The sequence below is a fragment of the Micropterus dolomieu genome, linkage group LG18 (assembly GCF_021292245.1).
Source record: "Micropterus dolomieu isolate WLL.071019.BEF.003 ecotype Adirondacks linkage group LG18, ASM2129224v1, whole genome shotgun sequence".
Classification (NCBI taxonomy): Eukaryota; Metazoa; Chordata; class Actinopteri; order Centrarchiformes; family Centrarchidae; genus Micropterus; species Micropterus dolomieu.
Window position 1 is genome coordinate 9,765,768 of NC_060167.1, and position 16,559 is coordinate 9,782,326.

Consider the following 16,559-nt stretch of genomic DNA (forward strand, 5'->3'; position numbering starts at 1 on the left):
CAGGGTGAACAGGCTGTGGCTGGGTGGGTGCTATCCTTTAGTATCCTTTGGGCTCTGCGTAGGCACCTCACCTCACTGATATCACTGATGCTCGGGAGATGGGTACCAATGATCTTCTGAGCAGTTTTAATCGCCCGCTGCAGAGCCCTCCAGGTTGTGATGTTTCCAGTCAGGATGCTTACTATTTCTCCTCTGTAATAGCTGACAAGAACGTGGCATGGGAATTTAGCCTTCTTTATCTTCCTCAAAAAATACAGGCGTAAAGTGTGGAGATGTGAGATGACCAAGTCAAGTTCTCTGTGATGCTGATTCCCAGGAACCTGAAACTGTTCACCTGCTCCACCTCAGTCAGAGGATCACCAAAGCAAATACAGTTCATCTTATGGGGGACATGAATGTCTCTACCACATTTCACGACAATCCATCCAATAGTTAATGTGAGATAGATGTCACTCAAAACTACAATTGTGAACCTCATGATGGCACTAGAGGAACAGGCAGAGATTTACCAAAGTCTTTAGGATTCATCCTCTGGAAACTATGAGTGTTCAGTCCATCCAGTAGATGCTGACATATTTCGCAGGATAAGTGAAAACTTTGACCAGCTGGTGGCTGCTTCGGGTAGTTAGGATTATCCTCTGGGGACCATGAATGTCTGTACAAAATATCTTGACAATCCATTCAGTAGTTGCTGAGATATTTCAGTCTGGACCAAAGAGTTGGACTGACGTTGCCATCCCTAGAGCCACACCACCAGCATGGCTAATGAATTAGGTACATATAAACTTTTAAAACCTACACCAGTAACACCACACCACCACTGTCAAGTTACAGTGATTTATTGTACAAGACGCAGCGCATAGGGACACAGTCCAGCATCATCTGGTGTATCTAATCAGTGATGTGCGGTCAACCTGTCAGCCATAGTTCACTCATAAAAAGAAAGAGGTGCAGAGTGATGGGTTGGATGTGCTATCTGTAATCCACAGCTGTTTCCATCTGCATCTGAGCCGTGTCATCATCTGTGCGTCTAAGAGAGATGTAAGGCTTACTGCGTTCCCATCATGACTTGCTTGGTAGGCGGCTTACATACATCTGAGACATAAAAGAACTCCCTGATTGAGATACTGGATACATAAACTCAAGGCTGTATTTAGAAAGAGAGAAATAAAGGAGAGATAAGCATGCGGGTGTCTGTGTGAGGTAGAAGGAAAGAATGAGGAAACAAGGCAAAAATATGAAATAGATAAACAGACACAGACAGATGGAGACATCATAGAATCTATCCCAGAACTTCTATGACATTGAATATACATCAGTGGTTGTCCTACTTTAATCAGCTATTAACCTTCAAATAATGTAATCAGTTTTAGTGCTGTAAATGCTGTAGTAGAGGCATTTGCAGCTCAAAGGCACTACTTGCATTTTACATGAAAATTAAATTTTAAGATGATTACGACCAGTGAAAAATGTCAGTCAGCAGCATTACTAAAAATATTGGGCATGTAAATCACAAGTTAACCCCAATTAGCACCAAAGAAGGGACACATTTCATCTGGTGGTCAAAGGGAACACAATGAGCCTGACATTGCCACTGATTAAAGCTTTGAGATCACTGAAGTGTATGTACTGTATGTGTGTGTGCACAGGGTACCTCCTGCTAGCTTTGCTAAATAGAGGATAAGTGGTTGATGAGGCTTGTGTGTCTACTACACAGGAATCCCTCCTCCCCAATCTCTCACTCCAGCTACCCAGGGGAGTGGTAGACTGCAGGGCTAGTGTTGGCTGATTGACTCTGATACATGTGCTGCATATTTCATGCCCTCCAGTCTGTCTGCATGAGATGCAGAGACACGGAGATAGATGGACTGAAAGAGACCGAAAGACAGTTGGACACAGAGGGAGAAAGAGAACAAGATCAGATTGACCTTTATGGGGAGGTTGCATCCTGTGTGTATTTCTCTGTGTCTCTTTATATTATATTGTTTGGGACTGTCTCTCTTCCTTACTTACTACTATGTGACCCACTATGGCATCACTGAAGTCTGCTGCGCTCAGCAGTCAGCACGTTTGTACACAGCAGCTTTGAGACACTACAGCTGACAACCAGCAGCAGGTCGCTTTAGTCCCAGCAAGCATTAAAGGCAGAAGATATGCTCAGTATACCTCAGTGGTTCTCCAGGGAGTTCCCATTTACCAGAAGAGCAGGCACTCCATCTATTTGTGCTTTGACGGGTAAAGTTGATCCACTCTCAATGATGTGTGATTATGAGGTTTATTTTGCCAAATGCTCCTGTTGGTCTGGCATTGACTCATCATTTCAATTCTTTTCATCTGACTTTATTTTCACAGTATACTAGGCCTGCAGCTAATGATTATTTTCATTATCAATTAATCTTTCTTCCTATCTTTTTGATGAGCTGTTTTGTCAGTTCCCATCACAATTTTGCCAGAGGCTTTTTTGTTAAATTTCTTCAACAATTAGATAATTATCAAAATAGTTGTCACTTCATTTACAGGACATCGAAAAAACGATTTATCAAGTCACGATTTCAGCACTACAGTGTACAAGCCAAACTGCATTCGTCAATAGAAAGATTCAGCCTCATTACACGTTGAATTGGCTGTAGAGTTGACAAACCTTTCAGTATCAGCCACATTTCCAAATGTATTATCTTAAGTACTCTGTAGAGTATACTACATCGTATTTCTAAGCAGATGTTTTTTGTTCTGTGTGTCCAGATGAGGATGACGAAGGGGAGCGCAACGCTGTTCCTCTCACACCCCTCGACAGCTTCTTCTCTGATGACTCTCTCAAACAACAAAAGAAGAAGAAGCCCAAAAAGATGAAAGAGGGGAAAATGCCCAAAGTTAAGAAGAGGAAAAAGGAGGTAAGACGTAATTCACACTCAACACCATCTGTCATGACCTCGAACGCAACAGCTTGGCAGGCTTTGCTCTTTTGATGTCTCTGCAATTGAATCAAAGGTGTGTTTTGGCTGCTGGACCGCCTCTGTAATCTGAATGAGAGGCAGTGGACTGTCTCAGGTTGGCAGCAGTGGCACCGTCATTGCCAATGTAAGCTGTGGGCTCCGAGGGCCAGTTTAGAGTGTAGATTTGTGCCTGTGGTGCTGGGGCTGCACTCAAGTAGCCTACAATGTTTGTGCCAAGCTAGAAATGGGAGTCAGAGCTGGGACAGAGTGGTACAGACAGTCGAGTTCCTCTAGCATTTAGTCTCCAGCATTTAGCTGAGGTTTGAGCTGCTCTCAGCATTAACACTACTGACAGTTAACCAGATTTGTTATGGTGAGATCACTAATCACTAAGATAAGCTAAACACAAAGTTTTTACAGCGTGCCTATGTGACTTTTTGCTGTAAAAACTTTGTGTGTTTTTTTTTTATTACAGGTTTACAGTAAATGGTAAAAAGTTTGGTTTGCCAGGTAAAGCTGTGTACAGTTGATTTATCAGAGCTTTTTTTTTACAAATAAAAACGGCTGGAAATGAGGTTGATGATAGCAGAGTTTGTAGGCTGGTGCATCTGACGACAATTTGAATCCCATTAAATTAATAACAAGCTACCTCTAGGGTCAGACGATAGCTGATGGGTTCTGAGATCGTATTTCAGCCAATGCATTCCGCCTCTTTTGTGCTCCCCACAGACTGCTTACCTGTACGCAACCAAAGGCCGCTCAAATGTGATTGGTCAAATGGACTACAAAAGGAAACTAGAATGCTTCCAATACCAAAATCTTGTCCCTCGCCTACAGATTCTGCATTCATATATCTGTTTATAGAGATTAGTAGGCCGGTGTTACATATATTCTGTGAACATTATTATTGTGTTGAAGTCTATTTCCCATCAATTTGTGTTTCCTTGCCTTAATGTGAACCCAAGAGATTAGTCCTACCCTACCCTACCTATCAGCCAATTGTGTCTGCAACTTCTTAGCATAACTTAACTTAAGCCCTGACCCCAAAGCCAAAGTGACTTTCTTTGACATCTTGTCAAGACAAAAATTCTTAATGAGCTCACAGAATTCGAGGAGTCTCAGAATTTGGTGTAACACCAGAAAACAAAGACAATGAGCTAAAAGATAGATGTCAGCAGGTTTATCACTACACCACTAGTGTAATACTTTACTACATTACACATTAATGGGAATTTGACAAACAAAGCATCTTGTAAAGTGAGCTCTCTCGTCACCAGAGAAGTCTCATCTACCTTTATTTTTCCTGATAATTTAGCCACTCAGAAGCCTTAAGAATTTTTTATTCCATGATTACAGGAATTTACTGTATTCCCAGTGCACCGTATTTCCCGCCTGTGTTGGTGATGGCTTTAACAGTGTCAGTGACATAGCCAGGATGTTCCCCTCTGCTGGCTTGAGATGCCAGCAGTGCTGTGAGGAACTTGGCTGGCCAGGCTGCCACCCGGCCCTTTGGCTGCCTGTGGTAAACACTGAGCTCTGGGTCTCACTTAGCTAATGAGGGGGGGACTCCCTCTGACACTCTGCTCTCTCTCTCTTTCTCACACACACACACACACAGACTCTGCTCTGTATTCTCCTCTTTCTTCCCTCTCCTCTCTCACACACATCACCTCACTTTGCCTTGATCGTGCTGCTGCTTTTGTTGCTACCTTTGCGTCATAGGAACTGCAAATGTTTTCTTTCTTTCCACCTGCTGTATTACTTCTTTCTCTCATGCCCTCCCACTGAGGATCCGCAGCTGCTGTAATTCACTTCCAATCACTTGCTGAAGGTTGGTGTCAGACAGGGGCCAAAAGTCAATTGGGGTCAGAGACTGTCAGTGGCACATCCCAGTCTCAGGTCAAAGCTACTGGTGGGAGAAATGTAGCCATGGAGAGAAGTACCTGCCTTCTTTCTCTCATCTGCAGTGAAACAAAGGAACTATGTACACATGAATGGAAATGAATCTGAGTTTATAGAAGGCAGTTCATTTTATTGGCTAAAGAAGAGGCTGCAGTTTGGGTGCCATAAAACATCCATGAAGCAGTGAGGGAGCTGCTTGTATTTTGCTGAAATACAGTTGGTTTGAGATCTGCTTCTGACTAGTTTTTATAAGTTCAGTATCCTCTAAGGGATTGTGAGTCAACAGCGAGCTGTTACTGATTTCTGAAAAGAAGAGGCTGTTGTTTTGTAACCATGAAATGTTTTTACAGCGGGATTTTTTCTTGTTAAACTGGATTTTATTGAATATCCACGTCGTCGCTCATTTGATATTTTCTGTGGCATCCTCTGCAATCTCCCTAAGGCAGAGCCATTATGGGGAAGCATCTAATTTGATTACGTTATCAGCGCTTATCTGATTTTCCTCCCTCTGAAAGCAGAGACACCCTCTTTGTTGCTGACAGTGTCCTCATTGGTCCTCTGATGTGTGTGTAACATTGAACTCTGGGCCACGGTGAGGTTGTTGCACAGTTCCACCTTGTCTTTGCAGTTGCTCTCCACTGTGGTTCTGCTTCTTTGCATTTCCCTCCTCCATCTCCATCTCCACCCCCACTCCCATCCCCCATCCACAATCTTCCATTTACTCTCTCTCTCTTCTTCTTCTTCTTCTTCTTCTTCTTATGCATAAATGAGATTTGTCTAGACGGGTGCTCTGCAACCACAGGCCTCTGCATAACAAGCTCGTTATGCAAACGCATCTGATTGGATGGCGTCGTTCCATTGGCTGCCACTGTGATAGAGTGCGTGTCGGGGGGGAGGGGGGGGGGGGGGGGGGGGGGGGGGGGGGGGGGGGGGGGGTGGCGAGTGGCAGGATTGAAAGAAAGAGTGACAGAGAAAAAGAAAGGGGGAGTTGTTAAGAGAGAGAGAGCGAGAAAGTAATGGGGGATGCAAAAGAGAGAAAGTGAGAGAAAAGGAAGGCTTGCAGTTGGGTGAGCTATGAGAAAGAGAGAGTGAAAACTAGGAGGAGAGTGAGAGTGAGCGAGAGAAAGAGAGAGAGAGAGCTAGTGCCAGACACTGCTCAAATTTGGTCACCATGGCAACACAGCCAGGCTGCTGGTAGGGTTGGCGGGCGCTGCGGCAACGTGAGCCTTTCCACTGCGCTACAGAGCAAAACGCCTGTAAGTCTCTCCATGGATCTACACAGGCCTGCTGAGCAACAGGCAGCGAGCAGAACACAAAGCTGCTGTGCACAAATTCACTCTATAGCATGTGCACACACATGTTCACGCACAGAATGCCACATATTGTACATGTACCTATACAAAGGCATACACAAATTCATACACTCAAGGGAAAGAAACACACACAAAAAAGAGAAAATACCCCCCCACACACAAACACACAAACACAAAAATGATTCTTTAAGGCAAGGCAAACACACCCATTCACAAACAAATACACAAAAATGCACACATGCACACACACATAGTACACAAATGATTAGGTGAGAGATGCATTATGAGAGAAACACCAGATACTTTCCCTCTCCCTCTTTCACACACACACGCACACACGCACACAATCATGAACACATGAATTTGTTCATATGCAACCCTCTTGATCACACAAACAACACCTGTTAACTGTTAAATCCATATAGCCTTCCAGATGTCTCATATTAGCCAGGCAGTTCTGAGCGGTGATTGGCTGTGCCGCCTGAAATGCTCTTTGTTTCTTGGTCGATGCAGTCGATGCATGTATAAGAGGTGAACGTGCTTCTGACTTGACTCCTTGTCAGTTCACTGCTAACTGTTGGCTTGTAATGTAATAGTTTACAAGTTTCATCGCAAGCAGAAGAATTATAATATTTGTAGCGCAGTGACACTTTGGAATGATGTAATTTAATTTATGCAAATGCCATCAAGAAGAAGCTTTTATCCAAAGTGCTTTATAGTACACTGGCTGCATATATTTTTCGCGTGGGTGGCCACTGTGGGAGCTGTAATCTCTTACCCTGGCAAAATAAACACCATGATTATTTGCCCAATCATTCAGTTTCATATTTTAATTATTCCCCCTTTTTATCAGTAGAATTGAAATTCTGTCTCAGAAGATACCTCTTAACTGGAGATAGATGTCATTTATTGTGTCAGTGGTAAAATTCAGACATTGAATTCAGTTGTGACCCAATAATCTGGCTTTTATGCCAGTTTAGTCAGTCACAATGAGATATGGGGCGAAAGCAAGATTCCAATCAGATCATACTTGTTTACATTTATAAAAAGAGCTGTTTGGCAGGAGATCTTGAGTATATCAAAGAACTGTGAAGGTTGCTTGGGTGGAATTTCACTCACAAATATAGTTTAAGTTTTGAGAAGATGTAATTTCTACATCAGAGCAATCAGTAAAAGCCATCTGAACCTGACATATGCTCATGTCCTGCTACTGACAAATATTGTGCATTTATTTATATGTATACAAAATGTTTGTCCTTAGGGAGGAATCCAGGCAAGAGTTGACAGCGACCTGGAGGAGACCTCAGAGGTGGAGGAGGAACGGGGATGTCCAGAAATAGGTTCTGAGAGTGAGAGCAGCATGTACGGCCCAACCAAAAAGAAGAAGAAGAAACCGAAGGAGAAGAAAGAAAAGAAACCCAGGAAGAAGAAGAGAGATGAGGAAGATGACGATGATGACGACGATGACGGAAACATGAAAGTAAGTCTGAGTCAAGGTCCATGAGGCTGTCACAGATCACACCCTTTATTCTACTGGTTTTTGTATTTTAAGTGAAGTGAAGTCACATTAAATTTATCATATTATGATAATCTAATAATAATAAGTTGGATTTGAAGTGCTTTTCACATACCCCAGGGACATTTGACAGAAGCACAGCAAGCAGAAAATTAATAATAAGCCTGGCTAAAAAGAGAAATCTTATGTGTAGATATAAAAACAGAGATGAACACAGCAGTACAGATTGAGACAGGATGGGTGTTTAGAGGTGGCAAATGATGATTCACTAATGATCAAATTCATGATTCATGAATTAATTATAATAATAATATTGAACCTTTTCTCACCCACTGTCCAGCTTGTGGTATGCTAGCACTACTATATATTGAACATTTATTGAGTAATAGTACTATGGAAAGTTACAATAGATAAGATTTATATTATATATATAATTATATATATTATCTTTTCATTGTGGTCATATTCTAAATTTCTTTGTGTCTTGTATGGTTAAAATTACATCTGCTTCTTCTCCCTCATTGATATATCCAGAATCTATGAAAATGCAAACGGTAATTTTGAAAAAAATTATCTGCTAAACAGAAGATGTCTCTTACTCCAATTAAACATTCATTTTCAGTATATGTGTACTGGAGGCTTGAATAGTGGACCATGATTGGCTAGTTAAACTAGTTTCTATGTCACATCCACATGGTTAACAGAGATCTATGGTGAGCATTCAGTAGCTGAATGTGGAAACAGCCTTCTAGTGTTAAGCTCTGCACATACAGTACATCATTCTGCACACTGAAGCTCAAACATCATAGTCAAGGGACAAGAAGAAAAACTGTTTTTTGACTGAAAGAGGACTTGGAAAATATGATGACTCCCTACCTTCTAAGTAATCTTGCAGTCCAACAATGTAATAAATCCTTGAAAACTTCAAGAAAGTCATTTCGAAGACCTAAAATTCAAGAATAGTATATTTGTATTATTATTTAAAATAAGGAATATGATAATCAATTAATTTCTTTTTATTTATTCAACCTTATTTTACATATCAATTGTGATCTTTCCCATCTGTATTTCCCAGGAACCCAAGTCATCCAGCCAGTTGATGCAAGAGTGGGGTCTCGAAGACGTCCAATATGGCTTCACAGAGGATGATTATAAAACCATCACTAACTACAAGGCTTTCAGCCAGTTTCTCAGGCAAGCACCTAATTTTGTATCTGGATTATCTTCCTATGTTAACTGCTCTGTTCTGTTTCTGTGTCTGTGGGTTGTCAGAGACCCTCGCTGGCACATCCAACAAAAACTCCACAGTGAGACCGGAGCATGGTGTGACGAGTCAACACTGCTCTTTTTGTTTGAGCTAGAAAGCTTGGCTGTTGGTATAAAGAGTCTGTCTCACCTGGGGCTGTCTTGCTCGGCTAAACCTCTGCTCCGACAAAGTGGAGCATGAGCCCCTGCAGTGCCCCCTGTGAGTAGTCAGCTGCTTACTGGATGCCTGTGACAGCCGGGAGGCTCTGGGACTCAGTGCTCTGACCCACTATCTTTCACAGGCCAGCGTGCCAAACCTCAAGCTGTTGCCTGACAAATCACAAACATGACATACACACAGCAAAGCAGGGAGAACAAAACTTAAGGGGCACTGGGGTGTCAGCAAAGCAAGACCCAATTGCTTCCAGTGCTGAGGGGAACTAGAAATTACGTCAACAGGAATGAAGTGTGACATAATAAAGCTGCCGTTGCTGTCTCCTCTCCCCCTGGTTTTACTCAGGCCTCTCATTGCCAAGAAGAACCCGAAGATTCCCATGTCAAAGATGATGACAGTGCTAGGGGCCAAGTGGCGGGAGTTCAGTGCCAACAACCCGTTCAAAGGCGCATCTGCCACCGCTGTGGCCGCCGCTGTGGCTGCCGCAGTGGAAACGGTTACCGTAGCACAGCCAACGGCTGTCAGCGGCAGCCAGCCGTGCTCTCAGCTGGGGCCAATCAAAAAAGCCAAAACCAAAGAGGGAAAGGGTAAGGCCTACTGAATCGTGACAGAACACATATTTTTAGAAATTATAGCGAGAATACAACTCGTTTAACGCGTCTGATGTCACCATTTGTTTTTCTTAGGACCTGGAGTTAGAAAGAGAAGCAAGACTGTGAAGGAGGTGAAGAAGAAACCCAAGCCGAAGAAGACCAAATCAAAGTCAGGCCAAAGTGGGAAGAAGAAGAAAGCATCCTCGGTATGTCTTTTTCCAGGACTATTTTCTTCATCCTCATTCATCCTCTGAGCTTCTCCGCTACTCTGTGTTTTCAGTGGCATCAAAGTGACCAGACTGTTTACTGCGCTTACTTTGAAAGATGGTTTATTTTAATTCTTTGTGTAGCTCTTCAGTTTGTGTGTGTGTGTGCTTTTCCAGAGTGAGGAGGACTTCCTGGAGGAGTCAGACTTTGATGACATCAGCATCCACAGTGCCTCTGTGCTTTCTGATACCTCGGGGGCCGCCACCAAGAAAAAGGCCCGACGTGGGCGGAAAAAAAGGAAAAGTATGTTTACTGTCTACACTCACCATGCTCTGTGGAGTGTTTTTTTCCCTCCAAAATCCCGCAGAAATCCCACAGAAGCAGACTGTTTGATTATGGGTAACGAGGAAATTAAAATGTATTTTTTTAAGCTTTATTTGTTTTGGGAATCTTTTCTGGAGGCAGATGCTCTTTCTCAGCAGCTATTGCCCTCACAATCATGGAGTTTCATTCACAGTTAGAGCCCGCTCACTGTAATGTGTGAACTGTTTATACTGCTGTTAACAGCTGCATTCAAGTTTATGCCTGTATGTGGGAATTGCCCATGTTCACCTCTTCCTGCATCCTCTCCAGAGGAAGACGGTGATGGTTATGAGACAGACCACCAGGACTACTGTGAGGTTTGCCAGCAGGGTGGTGAGATCATCTTGTGTGACACCTGTCCCAGAGCGTACCACCTGGTCTGCCTGGACCCTGAACTGGAGAAGGCCCCCGAGGGCAAATGGAGCTGTCCACACTGCGTGAGTAGATTAGTTTCATATATAAATACATTTGTAAAGTGTTATATTTTTATGTTTGCTAACAGCCCGGTAAAGGAGGACAAGAAACTCAAAATTAGAGAGGGAAGAAGTCAAATTAGTAACATGTATTAATGGGATAAGAATGCATACAGATGGAGACGAGCTCAGAGTATCCTGGGAAGTCTCCCGGCAGTCTATGGCTATAGCTGCATAACTAAAGAGATGGCTCAGTGCTCACCTGAGACAGCCCTAACTATAAGCTTTATCAAAGTCTTAAGCCTACTCTTGTGGAGATGGTGTCTGCCTCCTGAACCCAAAATGTGACCTGATTACACAGGAGTGGAGCTTTATAGCTTACTGGTAAAAGGAAAATACACAAGAAAGCTTCGATCATGCAGCCTTTTGGTCTCCCTTCCCAAGTATGTCAATGTGGTTGTCTCCATAAAAAGACAAACACTATGAAAATATTCTGAAATAATTTATAAATATCTATCTATTAATGAGTACACGTAGTAATCATTTATTTTGGCAGCATTTAATCCCCTGCTACAACCTTCACTAAGTTCGTGCCACCTGTGTCCCTCAGGAGAAAGAGGGTATCCAGTGGGAGGCCAAAGATGAGGAGGAGGAAGAGGAGGAGGCCCCAGGAGAGGAAGAGGATGACCACATGGAGTTTTGCAGAGTGTGTAAAGATGGAGGAGAGTTGCTGTGTTGTGACACCTGTCCATCTTCATACCACATCCACTGCCTCAACCCACCTCTCCCCGAGATACCCAATGGGGAGTGGTTATGTCCACGCTGCATGGTGAGCTCACATTTCAGTCCAAATACTATTTAATGTTTTTTTTATGTAAAATAATGTGCTATTAATCTGCTTTAATATTTCATTTTAAAGCTAAATACAGTACATTAACAGGCACTGATTATTGTTAATCTGGAATTGTTTGGTGTCTCTCTAACATTTTAGTCAAGTTACATATGTGAATTAGCTCCTGATTGTGACATGTGAGATGGCCAATCCACTTAAGGATGAAATTGTAACAAGAGAGACAATCATTACAGTACACTAAGTATTTCTGAGATTTGAAATGGCAACAGAAGTAGGTAGTTATACTCTTTGTTTCAGGTTGTGCTTTGATGTTCTGTCCGTCTGCTATTTACATGTCTTGTTTGTTCTTTTTATGTATAACATCAAACTGCATAGGGACTGCAGATGAAAGTTACACTTTTCAAATTTACATCATATGGATGTCAATGACTGTGTGTTATCTTTGATAAATAAATGAAGTATAATAAATAAAATATATTTGGGAGCTGGTTTCTGATTTAACAGAAGGATCAACTTAAATTATTTGATTGTTAGAGTTAAGTTTTAGAACTCATATCAAAGTCATCTCAAGCTAGCAGTTTGTGCTATCCTATCAGCCAGTTAATGTTTTAATTACTCTGCATATTAACCTGAACTAGGATTCTGAGGGTGGTTGTTTAGGCAGGTGGAGGCTTAACTAACTGGTGAGCCTTATAGACTGTCATGTGGTGACCCCAATAAAATACATTTTCTTGCTCTGAAACTGCTCTTATTTTCACCAAGATTGTTTGTGCATTGTTGCTTTGACACAAGCTCTAGATAACTGCATGTATCACAGCACCTCTCCTTTTTTTTCTTAGTGCCCTCCCCTCAAAGGTAAGGTCCAAAAGATTCTGCACTGGACATGGGGAGAACCCCCTTTGCCAGCTGAACTGCCTGCAGGGCCTGATGGCAAACCCAATGATCCACTGACCAAGCCTCCACTCAAGGGCCACCCAGAGAGGGAGTTCTTCGTAAAGTGGGCTGGCCTTTCCTACTGGCACTGCTCCTGGGTCAGCGAGCTGCAGGTGAGATACCAGAAGTAGGTCCAATCTCAAATGAACTTTTCTGCTGTCTTTGGCTACAGGAACTATGTGTCCTCTTTGCTAAAAGAACCAACCAACACAACAAACCAAGAGAGGTTTAACTGGACCATCTTTCATAGTTTAGTATAAATATGATGATGTGTGTTCCTTCATTCAGTCAGTCTTTCAGAAATATATGTATATAAATGCACATTGTTTCACGTATCAAACCATTCAAACTACATTTGCAAGTCAGAGCAGTCAAACCTATATTTAGAAAAAAGAGACAGCTTTCTTAATTTATTTTGTACCTGTCTACCCTTAATTAAATGCATTCTGTAACTTGAAGTAGTTAATCAAATTAGTCTCAATACCATGGGTAGATTATATTTTGTCAGTCTTGTAAGAAAGGCGCTTTCCCAGAGGTGGTGCTGAATGAAACTAAGCAGAATTGATTGTTTTGCTCCGTCTGTGTTTGTGCAGTTGGAGCTGTATCACACGGTCATGTATCGGAACTACCAGCGTAAGAATGACATGGACGAACCTCCACCATATGACTACGGCTCTGGAGAGGAGGAGCTTAACAGTGAAAAAAGGAAGAGCAAAGACCCCCAGTATGCTGTGATGGAGGAGCGCTTCTACCGCTATGGCATTAAACCAGAGTGGATGGTTATCCACCGGATAGTCAACCACAGGTGGCTGCTCACAGTTACACAAATTATTGCTTTTACTTGCCATGTAATATCTCTTTACACATGAAAATTTTCCTTCACAGCACTGCATGTTGCAGAATACAGGAGATGCTGGGTATTTAAAATCACAGAAAATGCGTAGAGAGGGACAGCACAGAACATGTGTCTCTCCAATACCAGTCATTTTCTTCCTGTATGTTTCCAGGCTTTCCAGGCCCGTGTTGGAGCCTGTCACTCATATATACAGATGTGTATTTTAGACATATTCATATTTCTATATGAGATACTGTTTGCTCTGGAATTTAATCATACATTTAAAACGTTGCTGTCCAAATGTAGCCCCATCCCTTTGAAGCTACAATTGCAGGAAGACCAATAAGTGACTTTCATCAGATTTCTTTTTATATATGTAATGTCCCGTTAACCAAAAATATGTCCTTAGAAAGAGCTTAATTATTGATCACTACAGAATCCCTCCAAAAGCCCCGAGCTACCTGTTGTTGTTGTTGTTGTTGTTGTTGTTGTTTATGTTTAATCTTCCCTGCAGTTATGATAAGGATGGCGATGTGCATTACCTGATCAAGTGGAGAGACCTGCCCTACGACCAGTGTACCTGGGAGGTGGATGATTTTGACATCCCAGAATATGACAGCCATAAACCTTGCTACTGGGACCACAGGTTTGTTAACAGCATTTATAAGTTATCAGAACTTTAGCTGTTGTTAGTAGTGTGGGGATATGGGTGAGGATGACCAGAATGAGTCCCCAGAACTCAAGGGGTTATGATTAGCGAAGGCAGCTGTTTCCCCTCTGCCCTGCCCTCTATCCGGGATGCCCCTGTTGGAGCTGTTTGGCTCATCATGCTGCAATTGTTTGCCAGGGAGCAAATACTTGGGGAGGACCAACGCCCCCTGGTGGTGAAGAAAGGAAAGAAGCTCAAAGACGACCATCCGAAGAGGGAGGTCCCTCCTGATGCTCCCATCATAGATGTAAGTTGGGATAATTCGATGCTCTTTGGTCACAGATGTCCAATAATTTGCCTTAGTTACCTGTTTCTTTTGGGTATTGCAAGACTGCATTGTTATTGGCCGTGTTCTCCAGAAGCTCTCTATTGTAATACTGTAGGTATAAAGCCCCTAATTATCATGATTTAGCATGATAAGGTGCTGTACCTTTTTTTTATGCTGTATATATAACATACAATCCTATTGACATTGGGCTAAATGATGCCATAATTTTGACACTAGCCAATGTAATACTTCTGTCTTCTCAAATTATCAGCCAACCATCAAGTTTGAGCACCAGCCATGGTACATTAATGCCACTGGGGGAACACTCCACCCATACCAGCTGGAAGGCCTGAATTGGTTGAGATTCTCCTGGGCACAGGGCACAGACACCATCCTGGCTGATGAGATGGGTCTCGGAAAGACTGTGCAGACAATAGTGTTTCTCTACTCACTCTATAAGGAGGTGAGGGTGGAAGAATGTCCTTTTTTATTATGTCCATATAACATAGAATTCAGTACCAATTCTAATGATACAAATGTTAAAGTAGAGATAGAGTAAAACATATTGGAGAATGACAAAAGTAAATGATAAAGCCTGTAGCATATCTTCTACCTGTGATGTGAGAGTTGATCAGTTGTGTCTTTTCTCCTCTTCTCTCTTAGGGTCACTCTAAGGGGCCGTTCTTGGTGAGTGCGCCCCTCTCCACTATCATCAATTGGGAGAGGGAATTTGAGATGTGGGCTCCAGATTTCTACGTGGTAACATACACTGGAGACAAAGACAGCCGGGCAATCATCAGGGAGAACGAGTTCACCTTCGAAGACAGTGCAGTAAAATCGGGACGCAAGGTGTTTCGCATGAAGGTACCGTCATGCTCACACAGCTATTCCATATACCTTGGTAGGAAGGATTTGGTTTTTGGTTGACATCTTACCTGACACTGACATCTGAATTTACATTTATTAAAGCAAAATTTATTATTATTAGCAGTTACCTTATTTTCAGTAGACTACTAAATCATTTCCCACATCTAAATTGGTCAGCATTATATATATATTCCACCCTCTTGCAGAAAGACACTCCTATCAAGTTCCATGTGCTGCTGACATCCTATGAGTTGATCACGATAGATCAAGCCATTCTGGGCTCCATCACGTGGGCCTGCCTGGTGGTAGACGAGGCTCACAGACTGAAAAACAACCAATCAAAGGTAAAACAGCAGCCTGTTCCAGAAGCAGTATTAATATTATTAGGGACACAAAAAACAAGAAAGGAGCAGGAACAATGACAGATATGAGTAGGAAATGTTTGTATATGAACTCATCCACGAATTAAAAACACTGATAGATCATTAAAGATGTTTTATAGCTAGGTGATTTTGGAGGTATGATTGGAGTTTCACATTCAGGAAGTTTTATATGCGTCATTTCATTGTTTGTGGAGGCACGTGTGTCAAATCTCGCACAATGTGTCTTGTCCAGTTTTTCCGAATTCTCAACGGGTATAAGATCTACTACAAACTGCTGCTCACTGGGACTCCTCTTCAGAACAACCTGGAAGAGCTGTTCCACCTGCTTAACTTTCTCACCCCAGAGCGCTTCAAGTAAGTCCTTTCTCTCTTCTGTTTATCTTTATCATTCCCCTGTCTTCCTATCCTGCTCCATCCCACCAAAACCTGCTAGCTGGTGCATCAAATAGGTCCCTGAGACTGCTAGACAGACAGAACTTGTGTTGCTGGAATGTATGGTTTGAATTAAATATATATTTAAACCATAGTTAAGAAAACCAAAGAAGCAAGAAATTGTTTTTTTCTTTACTGTAGTTTAATTTCATTAATTCATTCTTCTTCATTTGACCTGTGATCTGTGCAGTAACCTGGAAGGCTTTCTTGAGGAGTTTGCTGATATCTCCAAGGAGGACCAGATCAAAAAGCTCCATGACCTGCTTGGCCCTCATATGCTCAGACGGCTGAAAGCTGATGTCTTCAAGAACATGCCTGCAAAGACAGAGTTGATTGTCAGAGTGGAGCTGAGCCCCATGCAGAAGTAAGCACTGGATAAAAAATGAAGCAATTGGAGTTGTTGATACTGTGTATTGCGGCTGTCTGTCTCATCTGATAAATTTAGATTTTACAGTAGTAGGTTTTCCTTTGCAGTTTCTGAAGGCTTAAAGTTTAAAATGCAATGAATTTTGACACTAGTTTGTAATCTCCACTTCACAGTTAGAATACTGCATGCGCTGCTGTGATAAATAATGGTGTAATTTTTTCCATAATTATGCCAGACTTTTAATCACAAGAT

At 42.2% G+C, this 16,559-nt stretch overlaps 1 protein-coding gene across 2 annotated transcripts in view; it reads left to right on the top strand.

Moving 5' to 3' along the window:
- Positions 1–16,559, top strand: part of chd5 (chromodomain helicase DNA binding protein 5) — a 40,019-nt gene that overhangs the window by 4,794 nt on the left and 18,666 nt on the right. For both annotated transcript variants that reach the window (XM_046029055.1, XM_046029056.1), the window contains exons 2-18: positions 2,743–2,891; positions 7,410–7,628; positions 8,740–8,858; positions 9,430–9,671; positions 9,771–9,883; positions 10,061–10,187; positions 10,518–10,684; positions 11,271–11,489; positions 12,353–12,559; positions 13,040–13,251; positions 13,796–13,927; positions 14,129–14,237; positions 14,530–14,721; positions 14,922–15,122; positions 15,332–15,469; positions 15,741–15,862; positions 16,131–16,304. In XM_046029055.1, the coding sequence (XP_045885011.1) occupies positions 2,743–2,891; positions 7,410–7,628; positions 8,740–8,858; positions 9,430–9,671; positions 9,771–9,883; positions 10,061–10,187; positions 10,518–10,684; positions 11,271–11,489; positions 12,353–12,559; positions 13,040–13,251; positions 13,796–13,927; positions 14,129–14,237; positions 14,530–14,721; positions 14,922–15,122; positions 15,332–15,469; positions 15,741–15,862; positions 16,131–16,304 (2,842 nt within the window). The remainder of the gene's footprint in view (positions 1–2,742; positions 2,892–7,409; positions 7,629–8,739; positions 8,859–9,429; positions 9,672–9,770; positions 9,884–10,060; positions 10,188–10,517; positions 10,685–11,270; positions 11,490–12,352; positions 12,560–13,039; positions 13,252–13,795; positions 13,928–14,128; positions 14,238–14,529; positions 14,722–14,921; positions 15,123–15,331; positions 15,470–15,740; positions 15,863–16,130; positions 16,305–16,559) is intronic.